Source organism: Camarhynchus parvulus, chromosome 3 (assembly GCF_901933205.1).
Source record: "Camarhynchus parvulus chromosome 3, STF_HiC, whole genome shotgun sequence".
Classification (NCBI taxonomy): Eukaryota; Metazoa; Chordata; class Aves; order Passeriformes; family Thraupidae; genus Camarhynchus; species Camarhynchus parvulus.
In genome coordinates, this window is record NC_044573.1 from 33369799 (window position 1) to 33382643 (window position 12845).

The 12845-nt window shown below is 41.5% G+C and overlaps 1 protein-coding gene across 1 annotated transcript; it reads left to right on the plus strand.

Moving 5' to 3' along the window:
- The first annotated feature begins 322 nt into the window (after positions 1-322).
- On the plus strand, positions 323-6711 carry SULT6B1 (sulfotransferase family 6B member 1). The gene is made up of 5 exons (XM_030944734.1): positions 323-371; positions 4524-4647; positions 5306-5401; positions 5736-5839; positions 6659-6711. Exons 1-5 carry the CDS (start codon positions 323-325, stop codon positions 6709-6711), a joined length of 426 nt encoding a protein of 141 aa, XP_030800594.1.
- The last annotated feature ends 6134 nt before the right edge of the window (positions 6712-12845 follow it).

The window sequence follows — 12845 nt, forward strand, 5'->3', positions numbered from 1 at the left end:
CATGGCCGCTCGGGCCGCCCGGCGGCAAGCGGGGTGAAATACGAGCTGTGTAAAAGTCTTCTCAGGAAAGGGCGGGCTTTGTTGTATATCCGGCCTAATCAGCGAGAAAAGACATTAATCCGTGAGGCAGGTGGCGGGTAACAGGCGAGCAGTAAGTGATGGCCGGGTGTTAGAAATACAAGTGAGTTGTCGGTAGAATTGCCTTGTTAAGGTCTTGGGCGCCATATGCTTCAGTAATCTCAGACCTAGGGAGAACTTACTAATGCCAGGCGAGAAGAATGGACTACTGATAGCGGGCACAAAGACATCCAGCAGAACCCCCATGATAAGGAAGACACTGATAAAGCAAACTCAGCTTGACTGGGTAAAAGGTAATTTCTGGCAGGGGCAGATTGTGACCACCGACTCACGGCCACGGACCCAAGAGAACCAGCCACCCACAAGAAGAGGAAGACTGAGCATGTTGACTGATGAACATGAGAAAAGAGGCAATCATTTACTAAGGGAAGATTAATTAATAAGAGAACTGTGCCATTTGTAGGCAATGAATACTAATTCCTTAGTTTGCTAAATTGTATAAATAGTAAAAGCTTTTGGTAGTTGGCATGCTTCATTTGTGGAATACCTTGGAGCACTCGGGTTTGTGCAACTCTGAAATAAATAATCAGTGTGTCTCCCAAGTGCCAGGAAAATTAATGTGTGATGCCAGAGGTTTGTGTCTAAAAAGGAGACGGAGGAGTCCTGTAACTTTATTTGAATAAAGGCCATGGGCATTTCCCATGGGTTCTCTCAAATTGTTGGTGGATATAGCCCCCTTTTTATCCTAAGTTCCTGACTGCATCTCCCTCTTTCTTTTCCCCATTGGCTGAGGTACCTGAAAGGCACAGACTTCCTAAATCACCTGCTCTATGCTCCCCTTGAGTATGCAACCCCCTTTCATGACATAAAAGAAAGAAAAACATATTCATAATTCTATTAAGTCTTTGTTCTTTTTCTTTAGGATCAGGAATTTAACGTGGCCTTGGCTGAGCAACAATCTGTGTTGATAGTAACATTTTCTAGGACTAGGAGTTTCTTCTGTTGCTTCCCTGTCTATAAGTTCCTAGCTCTATCTACAAGCAGATTCACATGGTCTGTTTGTAAAGACATAGTCATCTTATTCCTTGCATTTTCATTGTCTTCTATTATTCATGTTGCTATTAACTCATATTATGGGACTGACTTTACTGCCAAAATAACAACTCTTCAGATTTTCCTTAATAGGGACTTAATTTTCTTTGTAAGATGTTTTCCTCCCCTCTGCTAGTGTTTTATAAGATTAGATATAATATTTTTGCTGCTCATTCTTACAGGGAGATTAATTTTCCAATTCTCTTTTTCCTCTGGCTGGGTGGGTTTGCAAGTACTGCCTGTACTCAGTGGGATTTTGTAGTAAAGTAATTCCTGCTCTGAGGATTTTAAGTGAACAGGATCAACCCAAGCAGCAGAGGCTTAGGGTTGTTGGAGAAAACATGGATCCAAGAAAGGAATTCATTGCATTATCATTGTAGCAGTTGTGGCTCTAACCAGAGAGGGTCCTGGGACAGGGTCTCATTTAGCAGATAGAATTTGCATTGTTTGGCAAGTTCTGATCTGGAAAGAAACTGTAGTGTATTTCGGGGCTTAAAAAGTACTCCTGTAGTGTATAGGGTGAACTTATAGCAACTGTGAGGCAGAGCACTGAACTGTAGGACGCCAAATAAAAAAGGAGCAGGCACAAAATGTAAAATATGCATCTTTGTTTTAAGGAGCCCGTAATCCCTTGGGTTTGGGTCCAGACTCCTGCTGGACCCTACACAGAGGTTGTTTGTCATATCTTGGCCCTGGCTGTTATTTCTCACAGTTTGGAAGAGTTCAGGTGTGGAGAAATCATACGGGTTGTCTCTGACGTTTAGTAACTCAGTAAACCTCTCCCGCTCAGGCCAAAGGATGAGTAGATAAAGGAAAAAAAGGGCTCTCACACTGTTAAGGTCGAGCAGTTTGTGGTAGCTCAGCAGGAGAATATTTTGCTAAGGACCACTGCCAGATGTTCAGTAGGAAAGGAGGTACACTGCTCCCTATGGTTTGCTGAGAAATGCGGCACCTTGTTACCTGGTAGGCACTCTGGTGGAAAAGCCTGTGTGCCAGGTGAAAAAAGGCAAGACTAGAGGAAAAAGAATGAAAAGGAAAGATTACCTGCCCCAGTCTGAAACTAGAAATGGCTGGGCTCCCTCTTGCCCCCTGATGTGACACTTGGACCCACCAAGCCATAGTACCACCAGGCAGAAATAAAAGTGTCAGCTCCACAGCTCCATCGCGGGGGCACTTCCCGACCAGGACACGGGGAGGCTGCTGGGGGTCAAGGGGAACACCCCGTGCCCTTGCTCTGTCCTGCCAGCAGTCGTCAGAGCAGCATTTGGGCAAAGGGGAGTCACGGAAGCCTTGGGGAACCTGGCTCGGTGGCACAGCTCCAGAAGTGGCCACAGGCTCATGCTGGAACGGGATGCAGCATAGGGGAGCATGCAGCATGGGGGAGGCTTTACTGCAAGATGCCTTCCAGAGGGCCAGGGGTGGGGAGGGATGCAGGTGTCTGGGGGAGCAGCTCTTCTAGCACTTGTTCTGGCACGTACCTCACAGACACAGCTACAGGCACAGCTGGGGACATGCACTGGCAGTGACATTGAATAGGCGACTCTGCTTTGCCCTTGACCCAGGGCAGCAGAGAGAGGCAGACACTTCCCTCAGCAGAATGAGTGGAGTTTCTTGCTAATTCCTTACTTCTGCTACCCAGAATCTTATGTGTCTCTGTGTAAAAGACAGCAAAGGTCCCGTCATTTCTACCACTGGCTATGTTATGAATATATTAAAAAAATATTAAGTGCATTGTTGAGTCAGTTCTGCCTCTAGAAGTGATTCAGGAAGGTCACAGCTACAAAGCTGTTGAGGGTCTCATTAATGGAAAACATTACTTTGCTTATAAACTTTTGAGTGCTTTGGTGTTGTCATTTGATGACTATTAGACTGAATTAAGCTTTGTAATGAGAAGGCTCTGACATCTTATTTAAACCTCAGACATGTTTTGTTTTGTTCTCTGGGTTTCTTAGTGCAGGTATGAAATGGCTTATCTAAATTATTTGATATTTACAACTGTCCAGAGTATACATGTAAGCACAGAACTAATTTTATTAAATGTGGAGATCCAGGTAAATATAATTTTAGTGAAAATAAATTGTCCATTTAAAACAGTTTTTTTCTCTCTCTTGCACTCCTCTACAAAAGTTATTAAAATGAAGTCATGCAGCAAGTAAGGCTATTTCTCCTAAAATAGAAAAGAAGATAATTCGGATGACTAATGCCTTCTGATCTTTCACACAGGAAACTCTTACAAATCATTGCTGCACCTGTGTAAAAAACATGTTCTCTCTTCTGTTTCTGTTTAATTCTGAAGAGGATAAAATAGATGCCATTTCTAAGGATTTTGATAATGCATCTGAATTACAATCACCTCCCCAAGTCTATTTTCAAGGAAAAGTTATAGTGGGTTTTTTATTTTTCCAAGAACAAGCCTCATCTCTTTGACAGTATCAGTGTGCAAGACTAATTCTGGGTCCATATTCTTTTTTTGCATCCAAGCAGGTGGCACTAAGGGAAAACAATTTGGAAACAGTGGGAGTCTCATGATACTTGGGCTCTCTTAGCATCCCCTACAATTTACAGTAGCCTCAGGGATGCTGGAGTTGACATAAGCAGGGACATAGGCTCTGAAATTGCTGGAGTGTCAGGATTTCCTTTTCTATGCAACTCTTTTCTGTTCACAGTCATGATGGGAATGAATGTGGCAGCAGTGTCTCTGGGACATTGGCTGTCCCCTAGCAAAGACTCATGAGGTTAAAACTGGAGTGTTTCTGGTACTTGGTCACTGAGCAGTGGCAGATATGTAGCACTTCCAAGATGCACCACAGAGGAAACAAAGAATTAGTTAAGGGATAGAGATTTTTTTCCATGTATTATTGTCATTTTTTCCTGCATGAGGCAGGAAAAAATAAAATGTATCTGGCAAAAATATTTAATGTGTATAATGTGTTTTCAGCAGTGTTTATGCTTCTCTGAGGATTACAGTCTCTTAAGGATTTCAAGAAAATTATTGAAAAATGGGAGATGATTGTAATAGCTGTGGTTTTCTAAAGGAGCTTTTCCTGGCAGGAGGTTGGCAAATGGTTCCTTAATACTTCCCAGGTAGTTATGGGATACTATTCAAAGATAATATTACTATCTTTCCAGTTACGTCTCTCTACAGTTGCTTCATGACATAAACAAACCTTAGAAGTCGTGGTAAGGTCTTTATTATGATTATGTTATAATTTTGTTCTACATGCCTTTATTAATAAAATATTTTATACTCCCACTATGTTATTGGTTGCAAAATGTTTGGTTATACTCTCACTTTGGTTGCCAGGGTAGATGAGTGATCTAAAATTCTGGCCTCTTTCTCCCACTCCACATAGTAGTGTTGTTTCAAAACCCTAAAGATACAGCTGTTTCATTTTTCCATTGCCATAACAATGGAACACAAAATGTCCCCAGTTACAGCTCCAGGGATGAGTTCTTTTCAGGATTCATGACAGATCTGTATTTTTACAGATACTGATTGTAGCTGGAAAAGCAACAGAAAAAATATTTTAAAAACAACTGAATGGGGCCAGTGGGAAAACAGCTGTGCCATAATAAATTTCCCGATAGCCGTATGTCACAGTAAAGGAGCAGCTGAATGCCAGAAGGGGAGAATGTCCAAATGATGCTTTGCTTCTGGGCATTTGTTCTTCCAGCAGAGGGTGAGGGAATTGCATGGCAGCTGGACAACGGCATTAGGTCAACATTCTGCCACTTAGTGTTGGAGGGAATGCTGCAGGTTCAAAGTGTTATTAACAAAATGGCAGTTTGTTTCTTTTGTGTTTCTCCACATTAGGCCAAATATCTCATTAGCAACCCATATTTTAGATGTCTGGCTTTGTCTGTTAAAAGATGTTTACAGGACAGTATAGTCACAGAAGGGAAGGACATGGTGAGATTAATGTTTATGTGTGCAAACTGTTTACCTAGAGAAGTTCAGAGGAAGCCTCTGTCATTCTCCTGTACAGACAGTACCATGGAAAGGACAGGCTGTTCTTTTTGTCTGCATTGATGTAACTAACAGGCAACAGAAGGCAATTCTTCAGTTGAACAGAAAAAATGTACCCAGTTAGAAAGAAAGATCACACCAATGCTTTTTTATCTTCTTTACAGTCAGCTGGGGATCCTGTTTTGATCCTGAAGTCACCTGGAACAAACATGTTGAAGATAAGAATATTATGGTCATAGTATATGAAGACCTGAAAGGGATGCAGTAGATGCTGTTTACTGACAGCCAAAACACATCTGAGCCCATTCCTTGAAATCTGCTGAAATTAAAAGGAAATGGCACAGATTTCTGAAAAAGCAAAATCCAGTTGATTTTCGTGACAAGTTGAGTCTGGCTATACAGAAGCAGAGTTCCAGAAAACAGAAATGCGACACAGAAAACAGTGAATGAAATCAGTAGATGATGGAAATGCACATCCCAAGTGGGTGACTCCCTTTTTCAGAGGAAGCATATTGCACATCTCGCTTTCACTGTACTGCTTTCAGAACCTGAGTGCCACTGTAAAGCAGATAGCTGCATTCTTTGGATTCTCACCAAGAGCTGAGCAGATCCAGGCCATTGCAGCAAGGCACACTTTCCAGCCAGGGAGTGTTAAAGCTCAGGAGACTCATGATGCTGTTGGCTTGATTCTTTTCCATAAAGGTAAATCTGTTTGTATTTTGCCAGAGCAGTGAATGGTAGCTCTTTGACTTGGGCAGACAGGAATTTGGATCAATAGATGATTAATATTTATGTATAATTTTCAAGGCTGGGTGTTGTTTAAGAAACACCAATTGTGCTTCAGGAATCTCAATTGCTTTCACCCCAAGGGCCACTACCATACCTCTGTTGTGGTATGCACTAAGCACCAATTAAAACAAAGTAGAGTTTTATCTTTGCTTCTGTGACTACTGGGGATGGTCACTAGACTGAGTGCCTCCACAGATCTTTCTTCTTGGGTTTTCTCAATAACCCTTGGGATTGCCTATGGACTACAGTCAACTCAGAATTCAGATGCTCCACAGATTGATCTGTGGTTTTTAGCCATGAATCAGGCTAGAACCTCAGACAGCCCCTAATTGTGAACTCTCCAAAGCCTAGATTAAAGGTAGACTGCAGCTTAGAGCACTGTCTGGTTGCAACAAACAAAGCTATTGTAGTTAAAAGCCATACAGTTCAAAAGCCTTTGGTCAAGGATGGTGTTGAAGCTGGAGCACTACTTCCTGTTAAAATAGGTTGTCTGAATTACTAATAGATCACTAACAGCCAGCCTGTGCACTTTAAGTTCAGTGAACTATTCCAAAACAGGTCAAGAGGAAATCCTGTCTCAAGACACTAAATAGGCTGCTCTTAAACATATTCTGAAAAATAGACCTTTTGACCAGCAATGATATTTAGAATGAGGCTGTTTAGCTATCTGAGGGAATATTTTATAGGTGATGCTCTAAAATTCCTTTTGTTTCATCTGCACATTCTTCCCAGGGCATATTCAGATACTCAGTATTTACCAGCTAGTGATGGGCATTAAAGAATGAATATTAGAATTGTGAGTGTGAGGGTCAGCTGATTTGTTTTCTGCAGCTTTCTGTGTGTTACAAGTTTGATTCTGTTAAAAATTATGTGGTGGGGTACCAAGGAAGAAAGCTGGACCTCATGTCACTGGAGAAAGGGAGAATTTGTACCTTCCTCAAGCAGTTTAGCACATTCAGGATGAAAAAGAACTGTGAGGTGCTTTGAGATGGTGGCATTATCCACCAGGTCAAATCCAGTAGCTCACAAAGATTGCAGCTATTGACAGCAGCTAAACGAAACAAGCAGTAAAATCAAGTTCCTCATTGTGAAACTCACCATATATTCTTTCCATCATAAATACAGAACGCAATTTTGTATATGTATTTTCCATTTCTATATGTTATGCTCTCTAGATATTTTATCTTTTATGTTTTTTTATTATGGTACTCAGCAGTAAAACTTTGAATGATATTTTTGACATGCAACATTTAAGGAATGTGTTGGATCACTCAGCTTCTAAATAAGAAGGTATTTTCCATTCTTCGACCACAGTTTTGGTATCACCTTCTTTCTGTGTTTGTAATCTGCTTCACACTTACCATTTTCCAGCAGTTAGATATTTGTAGTGTCTACATTTATGGTAACTGGTAAATGCTGTTCTATTAGTATTTCTGTCACCTCAGTTTTCCTTATGAGCTATTCAGTAATGATCATAAGGCAGGAAAGTATATCTAAATGGTATTGAAAAAGAAATTGGAGGTCTTCTCTTGGAAAAGAAAATAATAAATGTATCTTGTCTATGCAGAAGATAGTTCCCTTATGTGTTTTCAGAGTGTCAATAACTCAGCCAAGAAGGAGAAGAATTCTGGTATTGAATTATAATAAAAGTAAAATGGGATTAAAGCAGACAGAGCTGAGCTCAATTTTCTCATTTGTAAAATGTGAGCATTTCATATTGCAGCTTTATGCAGTACATAAATTGGAAAGATAATTAATGTTGAATTACAATAGAAGTGCTGTAAAAGCACAGGGCATATATGACATCTACAGCAACATCAAATAATTATTTCTGAGGCTAGGCTGTTATAAAGCATGCCAAATGGATTTATAATAAAAAGGGACACGAAATACAACAATCACAATCTTTTTATGACATCAGATGCCTGGACTTATATATATATATTTTTTTTTTTAAGTCCAAACATTGATATGAATTTTGGCTAAAGGACTTCTGGTGGGGATTAGGACCTTCTGTTTTATTGTAACACCCTGCAGAGCTTGGCACTTTGACACTGGAAGAGTCAAAATGAGAGTGGTTAGCGATTGTTACAGATGTTAATATTGTCAGGATTGATGTAGAGGGGAGAAACAAAGAACAGCATCATTCTGAATGAGAGCACACTGTATCAGTGCTGTGTCTGAGCTCATTGCTAGAGCACTCTGTAAAATGTCATTTATGTCCACGTATTTATGGTCTTAGATACAATTGTCCTGTATTACTGTTGCACTTTGCAATACATGTCAATTGGATATATGAAGTATTAGCCAATAAAATATTTAGTTTTTATCTGAACTAAATGTTTTTCATGTGATTATTTGGCTTCTGCAAAAATTTGATGGGCTTGAGGAAGACAGAAAATTAGTCTTTGACTTTGCTCAAAATGTGGGGGAGTCAGGAACAGTCAGGAAATGAAAGGGGGCTGGGAAGCTGGTATCTTAGGAGGCTTGTGTGCTTGTGAATAATTTAAGTTTATTGACATATGCTTGTGGGGTCTCTAGTGAGTTCCTTGCTGTTTTATATCTTACAAGCCAGTGAAACCATTTTCAATGCTAGAATATTCATTAGCATTGCCCCAGCAGGAAAATAACTCATAGTTGCATTATTGTGTATTTCTGATATATCCATTGGCAATGTATTTATATTCAGAGGAAAAAATGAAATACTAATCTTAGGCATTAGACATACATCCCAATAAATGTTAAAAAAAAAACCCAAAAAGCAAGCAATCAAAAATAGAACGCTTATAATCTTCTTTCTCATTTATTTCTCACAAACAGCTCTTGGAACGACTTCTGCAGATGTGGTGAGACCTCATGGAGGCTGGGTTTCCGTGCACCTCCATCCCTGCAGCGCCAGGTGGGCGGTGTCATGCCAGGTGTGAACCCAGGGCCCTTGCCACACTGAGAGGAGGCTGCAGTGGGAAACCCCCTCTCCCCTTGCCTTGGGAGCAGTGGGAACATTCCATGGCTGCCACAGCCCACTGCCTTGGGGCTGTCCTGCTGCTTTATCTCTTGGGCTATCTGGTGCTACAGTCTGGCTTTTAAAGGTGAGAGAAGTTATTCTCCATGTTGGAAAGATGCAGCTTAGTTCTTGGAGCTGGGGCAAACACAGCTGGGAGTCTGTTGCCCTCCTGGTGACTGAGGGTGCCAGCCTGCCTGGGGTGAGCAATGCTCTCTTCGTGGTGAAAAGCTCAGTAGGTTCCCCATTCTGTCTGAATCCCAAACTCCTAAGGGTTTTTCTGGCAGTAAAGCCTGACTGTGTTCTTGCCAGAGTGAGGAAAAACATAGTGTGGGGGCATGTGGGGGAACAGGACCACATAAAAACAAGAGGGTACAGAGGGAGGTGGGCTTTGAAGGCTGTATGTGTTTGATGAGTGTGTTCCCCATATGGCTGGAGATTGTAATTTGGAGCAGAAAGCCTCGGGAAAGCCACCTGCACAATGGTGCCAGTGGGAGGTGTCTGTGCCCTCTGGAGTCTCAGCAGAGCAACAAATGTGTCAGAGTGCTGGGGTTTGCTCAGGTCCTTGTTGTACACAAAGCACAGTATTCATGGTCAGCAGTAAACAGGGCTGTAAACAATCTTCTGTTCTTATCAAGTCCAAATGTCTCTGTGGCACTTAATTGCTTTTGCAGGCCGCTTTATGCCTCTCCAGCCCTCGTGCCTTGACTTGCCATTTTAAATCAGCAATCTGAAGCACAAGAGGCAGACAGTGTACTTTATACATGGATGATTTCATAGTTTCTGGACAGTCAGGCCCTCCAGGTCTCTCCTGCCTCTGTTGCCTTTTTCATTGTCCATGTTTTGAATGGTTTGTGATTTGAGGGCCAAACAAGTTCTTTGTCTACAAATTAACTGTTTTCTGGAAGCCCAAGGGTGCAGAAAGGGAAGGATAATGCATGAATATAGAAAGAAGAGTATGTAATGAGTAGAATAAGTATCATTATTAAATGCTGTTTGCTGGCATGGCAGACCCTCCAGAATAATGATAACAGAATTAGCCTGAGTTTGCTTCAGAAGGAAAACTGTTCAAAGTCCAGCATTAAATCATTGAGGATTGGAGGAAAAGACAATCCATAGCTCAGGTACAGCTATGCTGCAGTCTTTCAGAAGGTGTGGAGGCTTCCAGGACTGAATCCTACTTGCTCCCTGTATAACCCACTTGTGGCAGCATATCACTCCTCTGGCAGGTCCCTCTGCACCCCACAGCTGCCCTGCTGTCCCCGAGGCAGTGCCAGGCACAGTGTCTCAGGCACAGGAACTACTGGGATGCTACAGCAGTTTTATGGTGAACTCAAAGAGACAAAAGGAGCTTGGAAAGAAACACACTGAATGTTTGCTGGGTGGTTTGCACATGGACATGAGCAAACTAGCCAGGCAGGAGTCAGCTCCATTCTGGGAGTCATGATTACTGCAGTTCTGAGGGCCCACATCAGCAAGGGCCAGCCCCTCTGAGCGACACTGATGCTCAGCAGTGGGACCCAGAGGAAAGCACAGTCCCACAGCGTGGATGCAATAGATGTCAGTAATCCAACAATTTGCCAACTCTAAGCCAATTTGTGAAATGTCCGTGTCAGCTGAGGTGAGCAGGGTGAGTAAATGCATGGCACATGGAGCTGCTGATGGGTGTACATGGGAGAGTGGCTGCAATATTGATGCATTGGAAGAGTGAAGCAGTGAATGAGTTTGTTTGGGGATGGTCTGGAAAATGGCACTTGTTAATTTGCATGTTAAATATTGATACCTGCACTCACTAATCTTTTTAATGCCAAACTGAGTGCAATTTTATTGTGTTCTGGAGTGATTAAATATAAATCACCTTCTTTTAGAAATAGTTGTTTAGAATTAAACACAATGTTATATTGCTGGGGTTCATGGACTTCTGCTAACTTATATGAACACAACATTTAGTTGGCATTTAATTATATGTGTAGCTAATCCAAAGTAATGCAACATTTATAAGGATAATTGGTACGTTGTCATGTAGGTGGTTTCTCTAAATGGGTTCATAGCATTTAAAAGGATAAAAGAAATTGCACATAAATAATAGGTTATTAGAAATAAATGGGTAGGCAATTACTCATAGTATCAGAAGTGTACAATTCAGCTTACAATGGAATTCTCAGAATGCTACAGCTACAGTATTTGCATAAAATAACCTCTGAAATTTGTAGTTTGCTTTGTTTCCCATTTAGAATGCCTTGTGTAATTATGATACTAAGTTCCCTTTTGAAGAAATCCATTATAATATTAATTATGTTAATTCTGATGCTGTGAATAATTGTCCATGTATTCAGTAAAATTGGTTTTTGTTTTTGGCCCCTTAAATATGAGTGAACCTTCTTACGGGGATGTGTGCTTGGTATCTTTGGGGCTATTTTTTCCTTATTTTTGCATTAGAGTGGTATACAATTAATGCTCTATTTAGGAACTGATTTGAAGTGGGGGAGGAAGTTTGGACCTATATTTATCTTTAGAAAACATAGCTGGATGTTGGGGATTGTTACAGCAAAAAAAAAACAACTTTATTTTTTCTTTCTGTCGACTATAAATGTTACCTGAAATTAAATAGAAGAGAACAGTGCCACATTCTGTTCTCAGGTAAATACTCTCCTTAGAATCAGCTGCTGCTGTGGCACTGGCATCAGCCTGTTGGGGATGAGTTTGACCTCTTAAGTTCTCTCCCCTGTATGCTAGAAAATGCTCCAAGTCTCTTTCTATTGAGGGGAACAGGAGGGAGTTAATGTTGTGCTGGTTTTTTGTGCCATGCAAACACAGTTGGGTTGCTGAGGGGCCAGCACTGGTTTAGTCAGTAAGTGGTTGTTTTGTTCCCTCTGTTTGATTACCAGGTTCGGTCAAGAGCAGTACATGAAAAGACCCATGAAAATGCCATTCAGCAAAACATGGCATGATCCTGCCCTGCAAATGTCAGATTACTATTTGTATTGTGACAGCCTATTTCTCTGTGCAGATAAAAAAGCCCATGGTATTTTTGCAGCATTACAGGAGAGAGATGTTGAATTATCAGGAGAAAATCCTGAGGGACAGAAAAGTCCCTTTAGTTGGACATAATTTCATTACTTCTACTTTCAAGGCAATGGTCCTGAGAATGAAACCATCTGGGTACTGGCAGTGGTTACAGGATATGAGGAACATACTGGACTTTTTGTTTTGTTCTTTACACTGCTTTCCTTAAAATACAAACTCAGGTTCCTTCAGGTAGATCTCCAGGGGATTTCAGTGTCTCAATGCCCTGAGGTCAGACATTGATGCATCCCCTTTTTTGCTCTTCCCCACCCCACAGAACAAAAAATCAGCAGGGACTGGTCCTCTCTCTTTGTTTAACCAAAGTGATGAGGTCAGTGTCCCCTTCTTGTGTTTATGGAATGACCTTACAGTGAGATCTTACTCCTAACTTTAGTTTCTTCTGCAGATAGAGGAATCAAACCTGTGTCTCCCAAGACAGAACAAGACAGAAGTTGTGGACTCCTGTGCTATAAAGAGGCTACTCTCCTGTGGAAACTATTGCACAATCAGAATTAGTTGGGCAAGACAGAGCAACTGTGACTGGCTGGGCCAACATACATGCTGCTGGGAGATGGGAGCTGAGGGGCTGCATCTGAGGAGGAGGGAAGGAACTTGCTGGTCCCTTGCACTCTGCAGTAGTACATTCATTAATCACTGAACTCTGCACTGTGCTGTATTCCTCGAGTGGAAGTGGCTGCTGCTGCTGTGCCTGGTGTGGACAGCAATCCTATGGATGTGTGTCAGGCAGGCACGTGAGGTCAGAGGTCCTCAGAGAGACTGGGGAATGTCCTTCTGCTTATTCTGGCATGGGAGAATGAAAATATATGGACATATAGGCATGAAAACAATATG

Coding starts and splice junctions, on each gene's coding strand:
- SULT6B1 (XM_030944734.1), top strand. CDS start 323: ATGATAAGGAAGACACTGATAAAGCAAACTCAGCTTGACTGGGTAAAA. Junction 372..4,523: donor TCAGCTTGACTGGGTAAAAG/GTAATTTCTGGC, acceptor CACTCCACATAG/TAGTGTTGTTTCAAAACCCT. Junction 5,840..6,658: donor CTTGATTCTTTTCCATAAAG/GTAAATCTGTTT, acceptor CATTCTTCCCAG/GGCATATTCAGATACTCAGT.